The sequence below is a fragment of the Aythya ferina genome (genome assembly GCF_964211825.1).
Source record: "Aythya ferina genome assembly, chromosome: 1".
Lineage (NCBI taxonomy): Eukaryota > Metazoa > Chordata > Aves > Anseriformes > Anatidae > Aythya > Aythya ferina.
Genome location: NC_140296.1, coordinates 94,374,149 through 94,398,485, shown reverse-complemented (window position 1 = coordinate 94,398,485; position 24,337 = coordinate 94,374,149). Strand labels below are relative to the sequence as shown.

The window sequence follows — 24,337 nt, the reverse complement described above, 5'->3', positions numbered from 1 at the left end:
CACTATTAGCATCGCAATAAGATCTATGTGTGTGCTGTGCTTTCTGAACCCCTGGCCTTTCCAGGGATGGGTCTGTAAAAGCATGATGGAGCTATATTTATGTATCTACCACTATAGCTCACAGAGGGGGCTGTGAGGTGAGCAGTGGAGGGAAGGGAGCAGCACAGCCCTCAGGGTGGCAGCAGCAGGGCAGGAGGAGCTGCTCTTCTCCCCTACCTTGGAGCAAATGCTGACGTTTCTCAGCACCCAAACCTCACTACATTTTTGCTGGCTTCATGCCCAGGCTCTGAGCTAGCAACGGGTGCATGAAAATGACCCTGGTGGAGGGGCAGAGGCCAGGCAAAACCCAGCCACCCACCCTTAGGCTCTGCGAAACTGTGTTTTTGGCTCACTTCCGCCCTGGGCGCGTTAAGCTAAAACAGCAAAACAAAGGTGGGGGTGGATCAAGTCTGGGCTGAAGCAAACAAACAGAAACACTTTCTCCAAAGCCTGCCTGAAAGATTTAATATGACCGGGTTTTGGAGGCCATCTATCATTTTCATTTGGCACTATTATAAATCAAATAATCCCTTGATCCAGAGAAGGCACTGACGAGACTCAGTCAGGCCTCCAGAAGGGATGTACTCCTTAAGTTGGAAAGCTGGCAGATGATTTAATTTTGTTAGCAAATTTGACAGTGTCATAGGAATTTTCCAAAATCAAAGAGCCCTTTCATAGGCTCCTCTACCCAATACTCAACCCAGTGTCTAAGAATAACATTCAGCCCTCATTAATTAATGATATCAGCCCGAATAATGTCAAATTGCCTCAGAGACCTTGCTGGGATGGATGAATCACACCCGGCTGGCTCCAAGGCTCTTACTCTGACAAACTGCAGTGTGTGATGATGGGCTGCTTTGCCTTGAAAGCTTTCGCCCACGGCATCCTGACAGCTCTCAGCCTAACCCCCTCCAATGTGTGTGTACAGCGCCAAGGGGAGACTGCGAGGTTAATGGGTATCTGAGATAACATTCAGCTCCTCGACTGTTGAACCCAAATCTGGGCCCAGCAGGTCTGCTGCTGCAACAGAAATGTTATCCAAAATGCTAGCCTTGCTGTTGGTCACAGAGGAATGTCCTCTAGCAACTTGGCCAGACACTCTCTAGTCATTCAGTGAAGCTGCATGTTTGCTTGGTCCCTTTTTCTTCTTCAGGAGGGCACCTTCCTTGCCTGTGGAATGTCACTGAATGGCTACCAAACAGTGTACAAAGCCATTAATGTGACACCAGTGTGTCTCTGCCGTGTACAGAACATTTGCTAGCTTGGTTATCTCTGCTGGGCACTCAGAGCTACACCCTGGCTGTATCAGAAAGGTGTACATTTTGTTTTTCAGCTCTGTTAGGTGGTGCTGCACCTTCTCATGTGCTCTGTACAACAGAACCAAGAACAAACTGCAGACACCCATTGACTTTCGAGATTCATTACAGAACCGAGATCAGACGCAATGGTGAAATGCCACAAAGAAATCTACACCTGAAAGTCTGGATTTTGATGAAACTACAAACTAAGATTTCTCACAAGACCTGCTCCAATGATAATATTGCAACATGGGAAAAGATACACCAGCTGTCTCTATAAATTTACAATTTTACTGAAGCCATAATTATGTATGAAAACATCCAGACTGCTTCCCAAGTGTACTGTACTAATATTGATATAAAAATTGCCTTGTTTCTATTTTCAATTTAATTATAAATCCACTCTCCACATTTTCACGTATCCACATCTTTTGCTTTCTGCTATAGCTGGAAGAGCAGTGATTCCTTATCTATCAGTCATGAGCCTGAGGTTTAGTCACATTTGAACATCACAGTCTTTTTTACGTAAATGTTGCATTCCTGAGGCCTCATGAAAAATTTACAGACCAGAACAACAACCACAGTGTTTAATGCATCTGAATAAATGTTTATTCACAGATGCCCTCCTTTTCCCTGTGTGATGGCCATGGCTGGACAGGCACGCACTCTGCCTCCTGTCCCGGCACACTGCTCTCTCCTCGGCCTCCCTGCTCACGCCATGAGTGGGCTCAGCGCCGCAGCGCTGGGCTGAGCTGAGCTCTATATAAACACCAGCTCAGCATAAACACACGTGTGGCATTTTTTTGTGGGACCCCGGTCACAGAGGCAAAGTGTCAGAGAGACAAAGCTGGGACTCGTCTTTTTGTGCAGCATTTGTTTATACACTGCACACGTTGCGCCCAGTAACATGAAGCCATCAGTTTCAAGTTACAAATATACCATAAATGCCATAAGTAATTTATTTTTCTGCCATGCCTGTGAGAGTAAATTTGGGAATTTAAAAGAAAAAAATCTTGTTTGATGCTGATGTATTCTGATTGTTCCTCCGAATATATGTGCTTTTACTACGCATACGCATCATTTTGATGAGCTGGCCAAAGCTCTCAAAGTTTTCAGAGTTTTGATGTTGAGGTGTTTGATGTTGAGGGGTGGGACCTTGAAAAAGGTTCATCTGGCTTCAGAGACCCACTCCACAAATGATTTTCAGTCCAGTAAGACTAATTTGAGAGCAGTTTGAATATGCTATTTACTGTAAGGAATCACAGTGGTTCTACAAGTGATGAGCTTCAGACACGTACGCTTGTGCTCAGAAGAGGCACTGGCAAAGAAGTCTGTGAAAAGCTTTAAAGCTACAAGTACTTATTTTACTAAAACGTTCTGTAAAATTACATTGGTGATTGCATTTTAAAAATCTGGTAACATTAATTTCACCACTGAAATATGATTTCTTTTAAAAGCTTTCCCCTCATGGTCCCTGCCATAGGATCCACCCCAACATCTGGAGAACAGAATCCACGCTAACAGACTAATGCATATGTGGAGGAGTGTGTCTGCTACTTCGCTGCCTCTCAGGACAGACACATTGTCTCTTTTTCCTTCTCTGTGTCCCCTCCTTTTCTTTTCCTTTTTTTTTTTTTTTTTTTTTTTTTTCCCCTTTAATAAGACTACACATGTCTTCCAGCTCTTTGCTGTGAATGTGACCAGTATGTGATATTCCATTGCATCTACGCAGAACGTCTGGCTTAGGTGATACCAAGTGGTTACTGCCCTGGCTTTGAATGCTTGCTAGGTTATTAACCAGCACATCTGGCTCTCTCCCTAGGAGGGTGAGTTCTGCAGTGCCCCAGGAATTTCTTTCATACACCACTTTTATTAGCTTTTCAAAAGAATACGGATTACCACTGGAAAGGAAGACTTAGGTCATTTGCAAGCATATTGGTCCCCTACCTGTTTAACGTGTTTAAAAAGCAGCAGCAACCAAAGCTCATTATTTGATTTTCAGAGTTAATCTTCCTTCATTTTAGGACAATCCTATTGTTCTTGTACTTAAAAAGTCTGCCTGACTGAAAAAAGAAAATGGCTGGTAAATTGTGATAGATAGAATTATTAAAAAATAAAAAATAAATCAAAAAGCCACAAAGATAACTTACAGCTCCCAGAATATTCATTTCTAATCCTACTTTCTCATGGACCCCAGTCCATCATCACAAGAGGGAATGCAAAAGTATTTCATGTTTAATCGAAAGAAAGAAGTGTGTATGTAGCTGCAAAGAGCAAATTTATCTACTTTGCCCACACATGGAAGTTACACAGGACGTGAAGCTAGAATGCAAGAGTTATACTACTACTATAATTTCCCATCTGGACATCCCTATTTCAGCAATGTACATGTGGCCTTTTCTGGTTTTGTTTATGTCACTTCCGAAGCAGTTTAAAGCAACTGGGAAAACTACTTTTGTCTTCTTGCTGAAAAAAACATCCACATGGGGGAGTTACAGAGGTAGCTCTCCAGCACTTTCCTACTACCTGCCCAGTCAAGTCTAATACTGCTCTCCTGAAGCAAACCTGAGAAAAAGCCGCCTGCCTACCTATCTACTCACCTACCTACCTACCGACCTGAACTCCACCTTTCCAGAAGGGGTTTCCCTTTTAACGAGTTACCTGGAATTGCTGTGCACACTTCAAGTGCAGAAAATATTCTCCACACAGAGCTAAGCAAGCACCGGAAAATAAAAATAAAAATAAAAAATGCTGGAACTGTTAATCAATTTCTTTCAAAGCTATTGGAGGCCAGATTTTTGGAAGCTGTCAGCAGTCACCATCTTCCATTGTTCCAAGTGGGAGTTGTTTGGCACTTACAGCTTTCTAAGGGCTGGTACTTCATGTAGGTGTCTAAATGGGAGCTCTGCTCTCCATTAACCTTTTGCAATTGCTTTTGGCAAGACTGACCATCCAGAAATATCGTATTGCAAGAGGAACATGTAACACTCACAGAAACCGTATTTTAAAACTGTGTGCATAAATAGCCCATACTCCTCTAGCCAGGAAAAAGAAACAGCATTCTGTGATTTCCCCAACCAAGGGGGATAGCCAGGCAAAAAGTTCACAAACTTCAGTAAATTCATACAATGAAAACAAAACAAAAATTCCTAATTATGTAAATGAAAACAGTGAATGTTTTCAAGAATGTCACAATCTACTTGGAGATTTCTGCCAAACAGAACAAGAACTTAAGTCCCTCATATAAAATCCTGATTTCTTTAGATCAATATCAAAACAAAAGGGATGCCTAGTCAGAACTCTATGCCACGGATTCTAACGTCATATAAATCAAAAACAAAAGAACATAAAGATCTTCTCACCTCCTCAGGTCTGAATCTTCTGAAAAGCCCACCTTGGCAGCAATAGATTTGGCATTATTCAGTCAGCTCCAGTTTTAAAAATAACCACGATTCATTTGGTCCACTAAAGTTCATGGAAATCCTTAAAGGGATTTTTATTATGCTTGCTTATTAATTTTGTTGTCTTCTTAAGGCTTCCTGTCCTGCAAACAGAGGCACTAGCACAGAGATTCAACTGAGATTGTTTTTCCCCCTCTTCTGCTGCTTTTATTTAACAAAAAAAAAAAAAAAAAAAAAAAAAAAAGAGAGAGAGAGAGGAGGGAGAGAGACATGGTAGAAGTTCCTTACAGGAGTTGGAAGAGGACATCTGCAGGCAATTTAACATGAGGGTTTGCTTCTGTGTCAGCTGGCAACCCCTGGATAACTCTGTCATGTAACCTATATGCTAAAACATGATGTAGGACAACCAGTGATATGGGTAAATATGGCAGCACATCAGTTTTATTTGATTAAGATTTATACTTTTTCAAAGGGAGCAACCCTGACATAAACTATGAAAACAAATACAATCCTGCCGCCAAAAGACTGTACCACCCTGCTTCATCCCAAAAGAACTGATCTTCATCAAACCCACCTTCTGCTGCAGCCCACAAAAGTCCCTCCCTTCCTTCCAGCGGAATTCAAATAGCAAGAGAAAACTTTTTTTTTTTTTTTTTTTTCTTTTTCAGCTGAGGAGGGAAAATTCTCCATTCCTTTCATGGAGAAATAACCCTGCATTGAATCAGTAATGATCCAGATTATATTGCTTTACAGGCAATGGCAGCAGAATGGGGAAGAGCTCATGCAAACATGAACCTGAGCCTGATACTTGTGCCTTGGTCCACTGCTTCCAGACAACTTCAAAAAGGTGTTCAGGAACATAGCCTGGTATCTAAAGAGAGCTCTGGAGATAACCCTGTTCACAAAGTTCCCCACTCCATGTGTTTAACTTCCTCCCAATTAGGAGAATCTGGTCAAGTGAGGAATGCTTATTCTTTCTGGTTCCACTTCTGTTCTTGCATCAGATCTTATATATCTTGACATTTATAGCTATGCATTTTAAACTGAGGCACTGATTAGATGCAATTGTTCAAATTACCTTCCTCCCCCTTCCTCTTTGTGTGTGTGCTTTGGTTTGAATTATTAGCAATTTAAAAATCATTCTTGGAGTTAAACGTTTAATGATATAATTGCTTCTGTTACCTAAATTTGTTTAGTTTGTGTTTTATTAGCATGTAATAACTGAAAGTATATTTTCCTCTGTCTGAGTTAATGATGTCTGCTGCAATGGCTCACACGCTGTTAGCCGACTGGCTGCAGTTCTGGGACAATTCAGAGGGAATTGGAAAGATTTTCTGAAGCTGTAACTAAGGAGTAGGCGGCTTCCCTTAGTTTCTGTAATTGAATGAATTTGAACTCTCAGTTGGCCTCCACTTCAAGTTTAATTTTATTTCAATTTTTTTATTCATTGTGAGGTCATTTTGAGTGCCTCTAAGTCTAAATGTTGGGCAGGAAAGCTCTGCTGTCCCAGACCAAGGCACTTGTGCCTGCTAGGTGCCAGCCGTGCAGCACGCTGCTCTGCAGCCCTTGCCCCCAGATTTTCTCCATGGAGGGTTCTGTGGGTGCTCAGGTGAACAGCTTCCTTTGAGAGGAAGCTTGGAGGCTGGGAGGAAAGAAGCTTAACCTGTCTCCTCCTGACAAAGCAGCAAGGACTGCACCCCAAGTGTCTTCAGGCAACACCTGTAGTCCTGCCATACAAATCTCAGCCCTGTACTGACATGCAAAGATACTAATGTTTGGTACGTGGCTGCTCCTGCACAGCCCATCATCTGCTCCCTGCTTTCCAAATGGCTACTACATTTATGTAAAATATCATCTGGATGTCATTATATTGCTTTGGGATTTGGAGCTAGCCTGTTTAAGAAAGGTTTGAGTATACCCCTCGTTCTGTGTTAAATATTAAGGATATGCCACGTAAGGTGAGATTCAGTTCCTCTAATGATGAGCTACCTAAAAGACCTCCTGCACTTAATGTAATTACTCTCTGTGTAAACAGGGGAAAGATAGAGGCTCTTCCCAACAACAATCCACCCCTTCCTAACAAAGGTGTTTCCCTGTTCTCTAAAGAGGTTACCTGCTTAAACTAAATACCATGCAAAATCAGTTAAGTTAGGCTAGCATATTGTCCATCCTCAGGCTCTACCTGCTCATTTTTCATTTCAACGTTTTCCCATCTTATTCTATTTTTCCTCCCCACAGGGCATAAAGCAAGTGGTACCATTTGCAAGGCCAGGCTCTCTGACCAAGCAGTAAACACAAAACACACGGGTTAAAAGGGTTACAAGTTTGGGAACTAAACACCCTCTCCCATTCCCAGCTGTTTCTCTGGAGGATGTAGCAACAGAGCCTAGTGCACAGATGCGTTCAGATTTCTAGTGTTCAGATTTCTACTGCAGTCAGGTTACCATTGATTTAAGCCAATGCACCCTCATTTGCTCTTTATAACACCTATCAGAGAAGCGTACTCAGTGCTCAACACAAGAGCTGGCTGTGCTGGACACAAGAATTCTCACGTTTGCAGGATTCCTCACAAGTTATTCACAACTGTGACATCTGCCAGGTTTCTGGGTTCCTGGAAAATCTATATATGTGACCAAGGCCGTATGGACAAATAATTATGTAAGCTCATCTGAGAAGGCTCTTGGCACACTGCTGATTTATCTACCTCCTTCCGAGCACTACTTTACTCTATTAGAAATAGCAGATTATAGTGTCCTACCAAACATTATGCAAGGAGGTGATAACTGCCAGCAAATTTAACTTTGATCCAAGGTAATCACTGGCAATATGAAATGTACAATGCACATGCCAAACTCTCTTTCCAAGGCTCAGCATCAGAAGAAAGTGATCTCTTTTTTGTCAAATAAATAAATAAATAATAAATAAAACACTGTAAATAACAGAAGCACTGGCCTAGGGATATAAGGTAAAACTCACCCACATTACCTACAGACAACATTTGGGTTTTACAGGCTACGAGGCAGCCCAAAGCTTACAGCTGTATTTCTGAGCTTAATCTGGTAGCAAAGGAAGCACTCTGTAGTTCCTCTTGGGTACAGAGTTCACTGGCAAGATGGATGTGGGATTTTAGGGGAAAACACTGGCCCTATCTAACTTTCTATTCCTCTAGGGCAAGAAGGGCAGCACGCACATTTTTGATAAATAAACAAAATTGCCCCAAGAATACACTGAAGGTAGAGAATCAGTTTCCCTTTCTAAGGAAACACACCTAGAAGTACCCAAATACCAGCTACTGGTTTGAGCCAGAGAAGAAATACTTTTCACAATGAGACTTTGAACAGGCTTTGGAAAGAATGCTGAGAGTCCGAAAATGTCATACAGAATAATGGGCAAAGAATTAAGGCAAACGATAAAATAGCAAGTTGGTGGAATGTATCTAATCAAATACCCATAACTGTTTATGAGGTAATGTCTGTATTAATAATCTTAAGAAGGAGATTGAACAACACATCAGTGAAAGATATTGCACGCTAAAGTCAACTCTGGGATAGCATCGAGACTAGTGAAATAATCTAAAAGGGTATTGAGATTAGAATGGGGGTAGGAAATAAAGAAATGAGATTTCAGATATAAGGAGGATGTTTTTCAGTATAAGATCCCCCAAAATGTCGACAAACACAAAGAGAAAGAGAAAGAGAGAAGAGGGGGAGAAAAAAAGAGAGAAGAGGCTAATTTCTGAGCAGTGTGTGCAGAGGAAGCACATCCCTGAGTTCAGAAGCAGCCCCTGTCCATGGGCTGCTGGAGCAACAGCCCTTGGGGGATGCCTATCAATTCTAGGAAGTGTTACCAAAAGGATAACAACGTGGTGATTCATGACCAAGCAACAAGTAGGGCTGGAAGCAGAGCTGGATGCAGCTGCAGTGGTGATGGGGGAAGGCTGCCTGGCCCCTGTCACCCAAACCAGACTGTGACCAGAACTAACATAGACAGGCTGTGTAATGCTTGGTAACCTCCCCTGAGCATTCCTTTAAATCTCCCTCTTCAAGAAGGTGAGGAGGAGTCAAAGCAGTGTGAAATTAAAGGAGTTGGGATCTGAACAGAGCAGATACACAAAGGCTGTTTGAAGAAAGAATCAGTGTGGCTAAATATGAGGAAATACTTCGTGATAATGAGCCTCTGAAGAAAATCTCTGAAGAAAAGTTAAAGATGATCCACTGCTTGTGATATTTATGGCCAGGTCAAGGCAAAACACAAATTCAATGTACATTAAATAGTAACTTCTGACTCGCTAAGAGATAATCTCTAATCATCTGCAGCATTTGCACTGTATATTTGTGCAAGGATAGCCCTGGGCAGGTGGTTCCTGTAACTACTTGTCAAGGAAGAAGAAGACTGTTGTGGCAGCCTTTTGGAGTCCCAGGCTGCCCAAGCATGATGTTGGTGGAGCTCCCCAAGGCTGACCCTCTCACATCCCTCCCCTCCAGCTCTCTAGCTACAGAGTTATGAGACACAGCACAGTCACTTGAGCTAATGGAGCTGATGGCCCAATCTGCTGGGATGGCCAGGAAAGGAAGAGACACCTCCCTTCACAGTGGACTTGAAAAAGATTTACAGGCAGCAAAACAAGCCTGCAATCTGGGAGTCCTCAGTCCTGCCTCAGGCTTTAGAGGGGAGGAACAGAAAAGACCTCAGTCTTCCCTCCTGTTTTCCCCCAAGCCCATCTCTATTTGTCCCTATCTCAGATTGTCTGGTCCATCCTTCCCCACTTCTCATATCTTCTCCCCACTCTCAGCTTGCCATCCTAGCCCTAGTTTCTATGACCATCCATTTTACTATTTCTACCCATCTGCAGTAGAAATGTCCAAACTTTTAACTGGCTGGCAGACTGTAGAAGTGAGATTTGAATACATCTGATTCCACATACCAAAGGGTTAGTGTAAAACACTGCATTGAAAATGCATTTGGTACTCTTTAGTTTGCTCTTTCCTGCTTATGAAAAAGATAAATTTTGTTTAAAAATGGCCTCACTTAAGGAATTATCCATGCCATTAGTCCCCAGAACAATAGAGATTAAAGTCTCTAGACCATCCCCTATCAAAATAACATACTTTTCTTTGAACATGTCATTAACACTGTTTTCCATCTGGCTGTTGGCAGCAGTTTTGGATTTGCTCTGAATTGCTGAAAGTTCATCAATTACAGTACACAGAAGCCATTATCTCTCTTTTCCTTTAGCAAGGAGGTTTTTGCTCAGGCAGAAAGAAGGAGGTCGAGTTCAAGAGAAAAAGAAAAAAGAATTTACCAATGCAAGCTTTATGGCAATCATTCATTTACAGTCCAGAATTCAAAATTTCTGGGAACTAAATCACAATTTCTTCATACAAGTTGCTTTTAGTGTTCAAATACAGTAGTGATTCTGGCACTCTTACATGAAACTGATGTATGCAGACAGAGGATGGAAACAACATACTAGACTTTAAGCCTGGCAGTTTGGGGGCTCAGTGAATGAGTGCTGGTGCAGAGGAGCGTTACCCACATTCATGATAAACTCAGTTGCTTTATTTTATGAGAACCCAAATTAAGCCATGGCTATCATTCAAGCAAGATTTAACAACTATGATCCAGCTAGCATAATTATTAAGAATCATAGTGAAATTGAAAGTGTTGTTATCCTGCCACTAAAAAATAAAATAAATTAATTAAATAAATAGATAGATAAATAAATAAATAAATAATTGGAAGAGCTTTTAAAGTTCCATGAGAATAATGAATGAAGTACACAGTGAGGGATAAGCAAAGGGGATGGGACTTACAGCTACTCAGCAATGGCAGATTCATGGACAGCTGATAGGGATGCTTTTTCACATCTGTCACTGAGGGACATTTGTAACCCACAAAATGAGAGCCTGCATGCAGCAGTCATCCTGAAGCATCTGTCAGGCAACAAGTTTGCAGCCCAGATAAGCCACAGTAGCCTGTTCACCTCTGTACACTAGGGCTAAACACACCTTCTTACAGCTAGAGGCCATGGCAGGCAATTCATCCATGGGATCATCACTGATTCATACCTATAGGAGGTTTGGCTTATTAGCCAAGAGCCATCAGTCCATATTATTTTGGAAAGAGTGGGAGTATGTTATCAAACTGACTCCAGTGGTGACATGCCACAATACAGTAGTATGACATATTCCACATGCATTGCCTACTCAGTTATGTTGCAATGTGTCTGCCATTAGCTTACTACACATGCAACTTTGGGCAAATCTCTTTGTATCTTTGGCTTAAGACTCCATGCTCTCACCCTTGGTTGAGTTGCCCAAATATCATTTTATAATCAAAGAAAGAATTGCTTGAGTAATGTAATGAATCCACAAAGACTAGACTCTTAGCTTAGTCAAAGAGAGGTGGGAGGAAAAAGCCTGGCCTTTATGAGTCAGTAAATAAGGATAATGGTAATTTTATCCTCCTTCCCTTCTTGTCCCCATTGCCTATTTGGTCAGCAATTGTATTGTGCATACAAAACTCCCAGCATAACAACATCTTGGATGCTATTTAAAGACTCCACAATTCCAGGAAAAAGAACAGATTATATCAGACCAAGAATATGTTCCTTAATTAATAATACCTGTGAAACAAATTTGATTTAACCATAACACAACAAATTAAGCACATCGAGCAGCATCTCTACACTGCCACAACTTACAATCCAACACGCTCTTTGGCAAATAAAGGAGTTCTGGGACTAGGTTTTGTAATACTTCCAATGACAATACGGGTTGCTGTACATGGAAATATGCATGTGCCACCTAATCTGTAGCCCAGGCACATAAGTGCTAAACTCAGGAGTAATTTTCAGAAACAGTTATGAAGTAATTGTTTTATTTCTTCTGAGAAATCAGATATTTTATTTTTTTTCATTGTAGTATTACATGCAGCTTTCAGATTTGGTAAGCACAATTTAAAAGATTCAGAGGCAACAACTTCTAATTACATCCACAAAAAAAAAAAAAAAAGGGGGGGGGAGAGATTGTGCAGATACAGTCTAGATGAATTTGGCTCCAAGTGTTTGATGTTGTCCTTGATTAAGCTACATAGGACATAAACAGTCCCCTTTTCTCAAGTTTTACAAAGCAAATGCAGTCTATACAATCCACTAGCATTTTCTGTTCTGGTTGCCATTCACCTGTCTCTGCCTTTATCCCAAATATCAAAATCCCAGATCAGCAAGAAATGGAAAAACTGGACCACATGAATATAGGCAGACCATATCTTCTGTTGGCATAAATCATCACTGCTTCAGTGAATTACACTCATTTGCTCCAGGGTCAACTCCGTTCCTGACAAATGCAGTACTTGCCTATATAGCAGTACCTTGGACTCTTCCTTTCCCAGTGAGGACCAGTTCAATAAAATCTCTATCAGTGATGTCAGAATCTAACTAAAGCCAAATAAGCATTTGGTCTTTGCAAATGAGGCTGCTGAAAGCAGAATTTAACCCTTAAAAACAAACAAAAAAGTTTTATCGAAGAGTCAGCATTCACAAAACTTACATCATTAAAAACAAAACATGCAAATCCAATGTAGCACTCACACAGTGTTTCTATGGTTACTGTTATAAGAATTACAATTTAATGAATAGCAGAAAAAAAATCACATTGAAAAGCATGTGTAAAGGACAATTAGTCTTGCCCATTCAAAGAGACAATCTAGCCGCTGACTTCTTGAAAACATCTCTAACCTTCCTTTTGAGTTTGATGAGATATAACTCTTGTTAAGACGTTCTATTTAATGCCAGTGTAAGCAGCTAGATCTTTATGTAGCTTCCAAATTACTAACCCAAAGCAACATAGTTCAGACTGACAAGCAAAGGCTCAACTTCCTGGTGAAAACTGTATTCAGCACTTCCATGCAGCACCCCATTTAGAAAGATAGTAAAAATTGTGTTTTTTCTAGAAGTGACACTTAGCATACATAGGAGACCTATTTTTGCTGTGTTTGAAAATTTCTATTGGTGACAGAAGGACCTTGATCCCCTGACAGCACAGACAAAAACCTTCCTTAAGATTATGCTTAACATCAAACATTTTATAGCTCCCAGTTAAAATGACAGACCATTTCAGAGGTGAGGACAGAGCTAGTTGCAAACAGTCCTCTCTGCAAACTCCTCTCTGATTTCCAGACTCATTAGAGAAAAACTGTTCTGGAAGAGTGATACAATACACAAACCTTGGTATAAACCTGCACACCTCATAGCCAAGCCCCCTCAAACACAAAAAAAAACCTGAACAAATGACTTTCCAAAAACAATCTGTTCATTCTGATTACAGATACCAGAAAGAATCTGTCTTGTTTTAAATAAAATAAAACCTTGTTTTCTTAACAGTTTGCCATTAATCCATACTAATGGTACTATTTTAAGACTTTAGCAATAGGAGTAGCAAACCTTTTTAAACTAAGGTGCTGATACCACAAACCATTGAATACATCCTCATCTTACTAATGCAAGTAGTATTACTGATTTCAGCTCACTCAGAAGCAATAGATATATGTGCTTGAAGACCAGGGTCAAAATTCCCCATATTTTGCTGTACTGGAACTAAGGGTCTGAACATATACATTCTTTTTCCTGTCCACATTAAATGTTTCTGTCCCTTATGCCTGGGTAAACACAAGCCTGTGACCCAGGCAATACTACATGTTAGAAAGCAGCAGGAGCATGGACTCACCATATCAATTATGAATGGTTCATTTAAGCTGAAAAATGTAAAGCTTAATCTTTAGTAGCCATGGAATGAAGCTGCCCAAACAAAATGAGGACACACATTAAGATTTTCAAAACATTCCCAAAATTGTACAGGCTCTGCCTAGGCATTGGAATCAGGTTCATGTAATTTCTCATTCTGAAACGGAGCACGAGAGCTGTGAGATTGGTTGCATTTCCTTCTGGTAGAGCAAAAGGCTGTTTTCCAAATAGCACACATGAGAATTCACATAATGCAAATGAAATCATTCTTGCTGGAAAAAAAAAAAAAAAAAAAAAAGATGTCTCTGAATATTCATATTGCCATATTCATTTATACATGTATTTCACATTCATTTTCTGCACATGTTCAGGCAGAAAAATTAAAAATTAAAATCTGTCAAATCTTAATAATTCTGACATTTCCTAAAAAGTGATTTTTAAAGTTACAGCTCTAAATGTGCATGGCTGAGGCTGCATCTGCTTATTCAAGAAGAAAAAAAAATAGAATACCATATGACTTACCTGATGGAGTATAGTTAAACAAAACCATATCAAGGATGACTGTAATGAACTCAGTGTGTCCCTTCTACAACACTACAGCAATTAGAGGTGGAAAAGACCATCACAGCAAATAGTCTTTCCCATGGCTCATGTACATTACTTTCTCATGGCTTACTTTTAAGAACATATTTACACCCACTTTTAAAGTCTAAACGAACAGCATCCATGGCAGCTTTCTGAAGAATGTGTTTGGACCAAAGCAGACCCTAATTACATAAACAGAAATGTGAAGGATTTAAGGTTTATTTGGCTAGTTGTCCTCTCCCAAACACAATATTAAAGTAAGTGCCTTCCTCTCACCCCTTCTCAGCATAGCAACTACTTGTGTGTGCTATTCTGCTGAAAATAGACTGCTGCAGGTTCCCTTGAACACAGAATCATTACAGAGATTTCTGTGCAGCTCTCTTTTACTTGCCATAAAAAGAAGCATACATATCCAGCCTTGTTCTCTCAGATTCTAACTCCCATGGTAGAAAAAAATAAAATAAAATAAAAATGCTTCAGATACAGATTTTGGCAGAAAGCAAGAAACTGAGTTCTTCTTAATGTTATTTCTGGCACTGTGGAAACTTAGAAAGCATGAAGAGGTACTAAATCCCCATAAAATTTCTGAATTCTTACTGGTCAAAATCTGAAATCCAGGTGACAAGACATGCTAAGGGGAGAGACTGCTTGTGGTGGGGGTTTTTCCTGCTCTTTCCATAAAAACAGTCCAGTGCCAGAAGACAGTGAATATGTTGGGTTTTGGAAAATTTGGAGACAGGGAAGGGATGAGCTCTCCTACCACTGTCTGTCACCCTAGTATCTGAGCACAATCCAGAAATGCTGTAGGGAGTTATATAGAGAGGCTCTTTCATTCAATACCTTTCTACAGGAAAAGTGAGCTATTTAAAATAATATTTCATTTTTATTCAGTTAAAAATAAGTTGAAAAATGAAGCTTTTCTATAGAAAGCTGCTGACTGGTGGATAGTGGCTAACTGAGAAGAAACTCCATAAAAGAAGCTGCAGAAAAAGTAGCTTCAAGGAAAGACAGACAGAGAAACAGAAAGGCAGATAGAAAGAATAAAAGAAACCTTTTCACTCTCAGCTTGATTAGAATGGCTGATCTATCCCTTTGATTACAGCAATCTCATTACACCAGCAGTACTTTGACATGGCAGAGCCATGTGAATGATAAATGTGCAGTTTCATCGCATTTTTATATGTATAAAAATAAGGGTCAGCTGGATTTTCCCACCTAAGACACTGCTATATGAGTGTCTTTTTACTTCTGGAAAAGAATTGCTGTTCGACTCTAGAAGCAGTCAGCCAACCATTTCCAAACAAAACCTCTAGACAATAAAATACTAAAGCAGAGCTGGAGCATCCCCCTAACCAGCCAGTTTCTGAGGCTCAGGTGCTGTTTACAGGCAATACTCAGATATGTCTTATTCATAGCAGTACACCAACTGCTATGTCTAGCAAGTTCCTATTCTTCCGTGACAGAAGGATAAAAAGAACATAGAACAATAGTAATACTAATAATAGTAAAAAAGGAGTGAAAACAAATACAATGTCTTCTGAAATGTAGCAAAACAATGCTGTTTTTAAGACTATAGCACAATCCAGTGTCCTTTGATTTACACAAAACTAGGCACTGAGTCTTTTCAAAGGAATGTTTGTTTGGCTTTGAATTTTTGCATTATGTTTATTTTTCTTCTTCAGCAAATGTTTGCCACTGGTTTTCATGGTGCAGAACTGGAGATATATATATTCAGTATTTTCCAAGTACGTGTTTTTTTGTCAAGCATAACAAATATTAGGGGATGATCAAGGGCTTTTAGTCATAGAAAGATTTACCCTCAAAATATCCACACACATCAGAACAGGTGTCAGCAACAAAGAATGCATGACTGACTCATACAAATAACATACAAATATCAAGAAATAGAAGAGCCAGTGCTGTACAGTAGGACAATTTATAAATATACAAGAAGACCTGCATTACGTATACATATTTTTAAATTTTATCGCTCTCATAACATCTGAGGACTCACAGTAAACAGGAAACTAACCTTGATGTGAGCTGCTGGATCTGGGACAGTCTGAATCATGTCCTTTAACAGGCCAACGTGTTTACCAGAAGCTCAGATTCCAAGGCAGCTGCATAACCAAAGAAACAAAAGTCATATGATTATATTTTAAAAGTTTATTTTCAACAGAAATCTCTTATCTTTTTATAGACAGATAAGCACCTTTCCTTCCCCAGACTTCCTTGAAAACCAGTACAAGCTGAAGCCCTAAGACAGTTCTATTTCTGTGTAGTCTGCTAGGATATATTTCAGATAGGAGAAAACAGTCAGCCCTGAAATTCTCATAGAAAATTGGTCTTTATCTGTAATGGAGGATTTTCCTGAAATAAGAGCTCTGGGATGTGCTCTGCACTGCACAGCCCTATTAATCATCAGAGATATCAGGGATTTCCACTATCTCTTCTTCCCAATTTAGAAACATATACAGCAGGACTGGGACAGATCTGGGGCTGATATAATAAGCAAGCATCATTTCATTGAAGTTGTGCCCATTTACAATAGCTGCAAATCTGGACCAGCCACTCAATTAACAGTGCTTCAGAGCATGGATCTTCTGGGATCCTTTATCCATGTCCGGTAATAAAGCACAGAGGGGTTACGACAGGCGCGAGGCATTTCTCTACTTGCGCAGGGGGTGAGGAACCACTAAAAAAATTTAAAATAATAAAAATATATAATTTGAGTAATCTAAAGTACTGCTTGGTAGCTAGAACATCAGTTAAGTATTAATAAATTGGGATCAATAAGTCAGGAAACTAGAAAAAATATGGAAAAATATAGGAACATGAATGTCATTTAAAGTAGTATCTTTTTCTCTGTTTTCCCTAGAAGCCTGGAAATTCCCATTTCTCGTGCAAGAGGTTTCTTTTTGCCCATGATCCTGAACTTTTTTCATCTTTTAAAGTGGTAAGGCACGATAAGAAAAAAAAAAATCTTCTTCTTAATCAGTATCATCTTTTTTATTTCATTATCTGTTCTTAGATCTACACTAATTTGCAGATCAAACTGCAGATAGGCTTTATCTATTTTTTTCAGGAAAAAAAGTGATAGAGATAGAGTGACTGATAGATAGGTAGATAGAGAGACTGACACCGAGTTGCCGTTTGCCCCAGAAAGTGTCCTCATGATTTAAGGAAACCATGTATAAGCTATGGAGTTACACATTGCAATTAAAGATACCTCCATTTAGATCTTAATAAATTTCACCCTTGCTGCTTAAAGGATCTGTGTTTGTTCTCCTTCAAATCAATGAAAATCAAGTACTTAATTCTACAGCCTATTAGGGAAACCCCAACACATGCCAAATTCCCATTTCGATTGACCTTTCATACAGTTTTTTTCTGGTATTTGTGTGTGATCAAATGAGATACTGATGTCACGACTTTCAGCGAAGATATATCTTTCCACAGAGCTTAAATGTCTTCAAAAGCAATGGATACTTGTTTTGGTAAAAGCTAACTTTCATCAGCAGTGTTGTTCAGACTGAAGTCATATACATCAGCGGTGACATGCCTTTCAGTTCCCTTTTTCCCTTCCCTAGTAAATCCATGCCTGTCATGTTATTCAGTGGATTTATGGGATTCATATTTTAAGCTTTCAAAACATCATACACGGAATGTGGAAACTCCTAAATTTCATTCAAAGTGAACAGAAAAATATTTTGCACCCAGCACTTGATCATGTTTTCACAGTTCCTGTACTTTCACCGCAGCATTGCCATAAAGGTGCCTCACCACCAGCAAAGAATAAACACAAAGCCTTCTGAGGAACTGTGCCATGGTCTATTTCTGTCCCTCATGCCTTTGTTCAGCCTACAAGGATGCACTGTGCCACTTGCCCCTACCCCATATCTCGGCTGACCCAGGTTTCTGAAGAACGGTGGGCTACGTGCCACCTCCCAGCAGCACTGCACCCCCCACCCTGGGGCTTGTGCCCTGCTTCACTGGTTGCCATCTAGCATGATGGCAAGGACAGGGCATGCTAGACCCCACTCACCCAGCCCACTTGCAGCTCCCAGCACATTTGGGCTGGAAACACCTGAGGGTACCACAGGGAGTTCTGCCTCTCCCCAGCTCTGGCTGCCTGGGTGGTTCGCCCAAAAAGAGCAGGGTTTTGCGCTTAGGGAACACGTGTTGCACTCAGAGATGGGGGCTCCATTCTAGAAATGCCCTGTGGCACTCTGGGGAGGGAAACAAGCTTTTCTTTCAGAGCTCAGATTTGCTTGGAGGGGCCTGGGGATTAGGAGAAGTTGCTTGAACAATGCCAGGTTTATGCATATCCCACTTTTCCCCCAGAAAGATGGCTTCTTTATAGGAGAGGAGATGACAGAGAGCATTTGCAAAACAGTTGCCAACTCTGCACCACACGGTATGGGAATCAAAGATGAGCAAAATTTAGCCACCATGAGTTGGAAAGATGCTTATGCAACTGTTCTGGCCATTTGACTTTTTTCCCCATCCTGCTGTGCAGCGGTGATCCCCAAAAGGGGGAATTCTGCTTTAAGCTCAATCTTTGGCAGTGTATTCTTGTTTCTCTCCTGGACATTCATTCATGCCTACCCTATAGGGGGACATATTTTGCAAAAGGCGTGACTTCTGCCTTCTTGCTTTTGCAAATCATTGTTTAAAAAGCCGTGACAGTATTCCTTCCTTTTTCCAAACAGAAATATCATTTTAATTACTTCAGCTCCACCTTTACTGGCTGGAATTGGACACTTCCAGACATCTGGTACTAACTTTCTGAACCAGATGGTATTTATTGCCAGAACCTTCTCCACCCCCACCCCAAATTTCATGCTGGTCATGTTTGTGCTTGACAGTCTGTCACAGGGCTTGCACGTGGCGGCAGATTTTGCTCTGCATCCCCCGGCTAGCATGGCTCTAATTTTAAGAGTTCAAATGACACCAAACCTTGTTTTAGGGAGACATCTCTTTCCAGGGGACTAAAACAGGGAAATCATAACATAAACTGAAAGCTAAGCACTTGTTTGAGTGCTTTCTTGCATTAGGGCTTAGCCTAGGAAGGATATTCATAGCCAAAGAGAATGTTTTCCAGCAGACTCTGGCATCACAAATCGTTGTCATTTACTCTCCTCTGGAGGTGTACATCCCATGACAGAAATGGAGGAAGGCCTCACAGCATCAGCCATGGTAAGGTAGGAAAGAACTAGAGATCGATGTGCTGGTGTTCCCATTGCACCCCAAGCAGGAGGGAACAGCGAGGCTGTCAGGTCTGCTGCCTTTCTGCACATGCAACTTGTAGTTTTGGAGTGATGTTAATACATCAAAGGGGTGCAGAATTATGTACAGCTCTAGAGTTTGCCAGATGTGATTACACTGTTTTTCCTCTTTATAGTCATATCGAAAGGATTAGACTTTTTAATGTACAATATACTGCCAAAGTACTGAGAGGCTGAATGTCCTCTCTGTCTGGGGAGCAGCATACAACCCTCTCTCCTGGATCTCCATGCCGGGGTTACCCCACCTCCTGACAGGTACTTCCCTGCTTGCAGATGGGAATGCAGGTCCTTTTCCTAACAATACTCACAAAAATAAATAAATAAATAAATAATAAAAATAAAAATAAAAATAAAAATAAAAATAAAAATAAAAATAAAAATAAAAAGCAGGTTAGGTGGCCCAAAATGCTTCTCTGTGAAAGATGTAATGCTCAAAAATAAAGCCAAAGAGTGTGTACAGCACTGGGTATCAAAGGACTGTTTCATCAACAACAAACAGCACAACCAGAATGCTGGGCAAGATTCACAGTGTCATGAAAGCAAGGATGATACTAAATGGTTACCCCAGCACAGGCTGCACAAGAGAGAGCAGAGCCAAAGCGCCACTTGGGGGACAGTGTCTGTCTGACAAGATCCCTGTACCCATGCTTTTGAGGTGGTAAGGACCTGCACTTTACAATTTACACTTGTGTGAGTATAAGACAGAGGGAAAGGTTATGCACAGCGCACAGCACTGGAAATTTGCACGCACACACACACACACGTGCCGGCATGATGAATAGTACCAAGTGGCATTGCAGAGAATTTCTACCGGCATGACTTTAGGATGTTTACCATTACTCACAGGAGGTGAATCCGTCAACAGCTATGCAGACTATCCTGAGTGAGTGCCAGCAGGACTTTCATACCCTCCCCCCCACTGTCATGCAAGCTGTGCTTGTCACATACTTTATAAGAACTGATGTTTTTCAGCTGTTTGAGAATTTTTGCAATGTGCAACTCTATCCATTCCTGGATTGTTTTTTCAGGAAATCTCTCTCTGGGCATCTAGATCCTACCAGCACTGGTGAGATAGCATGTAAAAGAGAGAAAGACTGGGATATCCAAAAGGCATGTAAATCTGCATATCTCCTCATGGTGTTTAGGAATAATGCAAGTTACTACTGCCTTACGTTAAAGCTTCCCTACTTAGGTAGGTGACTGACATATGTGTGCTTTTCAGCTTTTGTGGACACCTAAAATTGTCACAGTAATATTGTGAGCTCTTGTAGAGCAAATCTGAGGCAAATTTAGGCTTGTTACACTTTAGAAACAGTGAACAGATCCAAGGAGCTCCAAGGACCAGAAACTGAAAACCAGTGTGAAGTCACTCTTAATACTAGTATGAAGAGAAGAGGTGAAATCCTCATCCACTGAAATAAACTGTACTTTTGTGACTGTCTAAGGCAGGCCAGAATTTTACCCCATTCAGTTTGTATATGCAAAACTCAGAAGCAGAAGATTAATACAGGCATGTGGAGAGGGAAAAGGCATGAGGAGCAAAACCCAGTCATATCTACCGAAGAAAAGCCTAGAACTGAAATCACAGGATGTTTATAATTCAGCAGTTGTAAACCAGGGCAGAATGTGTGAAATACAACTCTTCCAACCCAGGGACGATATTGACACTATGCTATTACACAGCAGAGCTGTATAACATAGGCTTAAAGCTTTTGTGTTTAGCTTGTGGTTGAGTATAACCACTTCAGTTTATTTTTGTTGCTTCATTTGTTGTGACCTCTCTGCATTCTAACAACCTCAGCAATAAAACCCTGTGGAAAGATACTGCTACATTCAAGAAATGCTACTGTCAAGGCAATTCATCTACAGTCAGTACATATTTTCTGTTAGGATAAGACTTCATGACTGTGGGTGGATACTATGAACCAAAAAAAAAAATAAAAAAATAAAAAAAATAAAAGGAAAAGAAAAAAAAAAAAAAGGCAGTAAAGGACAAGATAACTAAAATATGAAAATAGGAAAAGATGTGCCCATCTGCATTTCTACAAATTTCTATACTTAACTAAAACTTTTTGTACTCATCTTGCCTTTGCAGGATTGCACCCACTAATGCTATTTCCCTCAGATAGGCCTTGGTACTGGTTGACTTGAAAGCAAATAGGATTTCTTTTGGCATTGCCAGCTCCCTGGTCCAGTGAATTGTGGCACCCTTGGAGACCCTGGGGTTGCAAGTGGCAAGGAGGGGAGACCCGTGCCTGTCATCAGCAGCTGTGGGCTCAGAGTGAGTTAAGCTGACCATGAAACCACAAGCTGAATATTACCGTAAGCGAGTCAGTAACTGAAGAATGAATCGCGTGTCACCACCTGTTTGTGAGGGCCCAGATGGCCAGGGTTTACAGTTAGCTCTGCACTAATAGCTGTACTCTAGGTCCTTCACGTCTGTGGGTGGAAATGGATGCGTTATCTGAAGGCATATCTTTGTCATCTATGTCTACGTCTGCCTCTCTTGGAGTTCATCGAAACTGAAGATGGATTTTGTTCTGGGATACAGAGCTCTTCTGCACACATTCCTAAGGAGTTAAACCATGAATTGGTAGTACAAGGAGTTATGTTTCTCATAATGAATGAACAGTGCTCTTTTTCTTGGAGAGGTCAGTCCACCTATGGGGAAAAGACAGTGAATGGTCCCCCATGCCTTTGCTGTGAATGTGGAGCCTATGGAGAAGGCACATTTCTACACTACCACCCAAAGATATCTGTACAGCTACTGCTTATCTTAAGTTTAACGCATGATCTCAGGGGAGGATACAGCCCTAAATTAGCTCATTTACAGTAGGAACTTTAGACTACAGCCAAAAATATTTGTTTTTATTAGCACTCCCTATATAGTACGCCTTTGACCAATAACTTGTTTTATTTATTTTTTTGGCGAATTACCATGTTCTTATTCAAAGCCATAATGAGGATTATATATCAAAGTGGAATGCAGAGTAGCTATTCCTGAAACTCCCAACTGCGTATAAAAGAGTCTGGAATTCCCCAAACACTATCTCTTCAGTCCAGGCCACTTACAAATGTGGTTAACATGAATGAAGTAATATCTTTAGAAAGGAAGGAGACTTTTGAGTCACGTCTGACACATTTAACTGCATAAACCACTTTCCATAGCTCAAGGTTTTGACTGTCTATCGTAATACTATGCAGGGGTGTTTGATAATGATTTCTCCCTGATGCTTATCCTGTTACAGGATACTTAAACACATGCACAGGATACCAAGGGGACAGCAGAAAATGAATTCAAGACTTTATACTCTCCAAGTGGAAAACCACAGAGTTCACCAGAAAAGTTGCCAGATCAAATTCCTGCTTGATACACTTTGTTGCCTTTCAGTTTCGTGCTAGAGCTGTCCTGTCAGATTTTTGTGTTTAACTACTCTATCTCAACACAACTCCATGCATAGCTGAAGATGTCCACAAGTCAGCTTCACATGAACAAGACCCATAGCCACAAAGTAACCACCACACAATTTCTGTCTGCAGGTTGTAATTATGGACCTTAGTGCTCTACAGAAATACGACTTTGCAATGAAAAATAGAGCACTGTACAAAAGCCAGATGACATCAAAAGAGATATATAGTGACAAACAGTAACTTCTAATTTACATTCATTCCACTGTTAGGACCCAGGTCTGTTTCAAACATCTCAACCAACGCTCCACTTAAAATTACAGCTGTGGAAAGATATACACACTGTTATCAAATGAATTAATGAGAAATTATTTTGAGGCTGAGTCACAAGCTAAGTAAAACTAATATCTTCTGTGAAAAGATAAAATGAGGGTGCTTCAGAAAGTGAAATGACAAGATCCAGCTCAATAAGAACAAATTACAGAGCAATCTCTTGTGGTGCACGTTATCAGTTCCTTCAAGCTTTCCTTGGCTTCTGCCTCTTGCATTTCAAGGGTATTTTTTGGGGGAAGGATTTGAGCACAATGGCATTCTGCATACAATTCTGGTACCTTGATTTTCCAGGTCAGAAGTAGCTGTATGAAACTGAAGGGTAGATGATGTACATGAGATTAGCCTGGATGCTCTAGCTCCCTTCTAGTTGTCAGATACCTATGCCTCTATTTTTCTTTTGTTCACAGAAGATCTGTTTCTAATAAGCCCATGGAAATTGCTAGGTAAGAATCAATCTGTTCGGCACTGCTCACAGCGTTCAGATGACATATTAATTTTTCAAACATACTTAGGTATTTGGTACAAACTGATGGCATATACATAATAAGCAGAAAACAACAGTATTTCTCAAAGTCATAGAGAACTTTGTGAACACCTCACAGAGCTTTTGAGGATAGCTATTTGGCTAAATTTGCATAATGAGAAATGACATACACCATGCACTTTCAATAATTACAGAGTATTAAATGTGTGCATTATTTGCTGCACATTATTCACATGGTTCTGCCAAACCTACAATCATCCTGAATTGCTACAGTTAAAAACAATATCTAAAATCTGAAGAATATTAAATAAGATGTATGGGAGAAATAAAGTGTAATGCCACTTAGCTTGGAAATATATGAGCAAGAAATAAAAAATAGTTAATGCTTTCTCTGTTTTCCATAAATTTCCTCAGTTGTCATATTCAAGAAATGTATATGCTGTTCAGGAACAGAATGTACTGGCACTGAATCTTTTGCATGAAAGTATTCACTTTGGGGATGCAAGAAATTTTTCAGTAATCTGCACTGGAAAGTTGTCCTCCCTTTTCTTCCCTTAGGTTTCTGGGGGATATTTCTTGTTCTAATGAGTAGTATTGCTTTTTTAATAAGCAATACTGTTTTGTTGTTCTTTCCTATGTGTATGCACTTGCTCTTGTTGGTCCAGGGTTATGCAAACAGGTGAGGCACTTCTGTGTGCTGGGGAATTTACCCATTAGACAACACCATTGGACACCTTATTTGAAGCTTTCACAGAGCA

General features: G+C 40.4%; 1 protein-coding gene across 5 annotated transcripts in view; it reads right to left on the bottom strand.

Moving 5' to 3' along the window:
- The window catches only part of ERG (ETS transcription factor ERG), a 148,774-nt gene that overhangs the window by 94,976 nt on the left and 29,461 nt on the right, over positions 1-24,337 (bottom strand). For 4 of the 5 annotated variants that reach the window (XM_084516075.1, XM_084516080.1, XM_084516077.1 and 1 more), the window contains exon 2: positions 16,099-16,186. The exons of the other annotated variant lie outside the window; for it this stretch is intronic. In XM_084516075.1, the coding sequence (XP_084372201.1) occupies positions 16,099-16,137 (39 nt within the window). In that variant the 5' untranslated portion in view covers positions 16,138-16,186. The remainder of the gene's footprint in view (positions 1-16,098; positions 16,187-24,337) is intronic. 5 annotated transcript variants of the gene reach the window in all.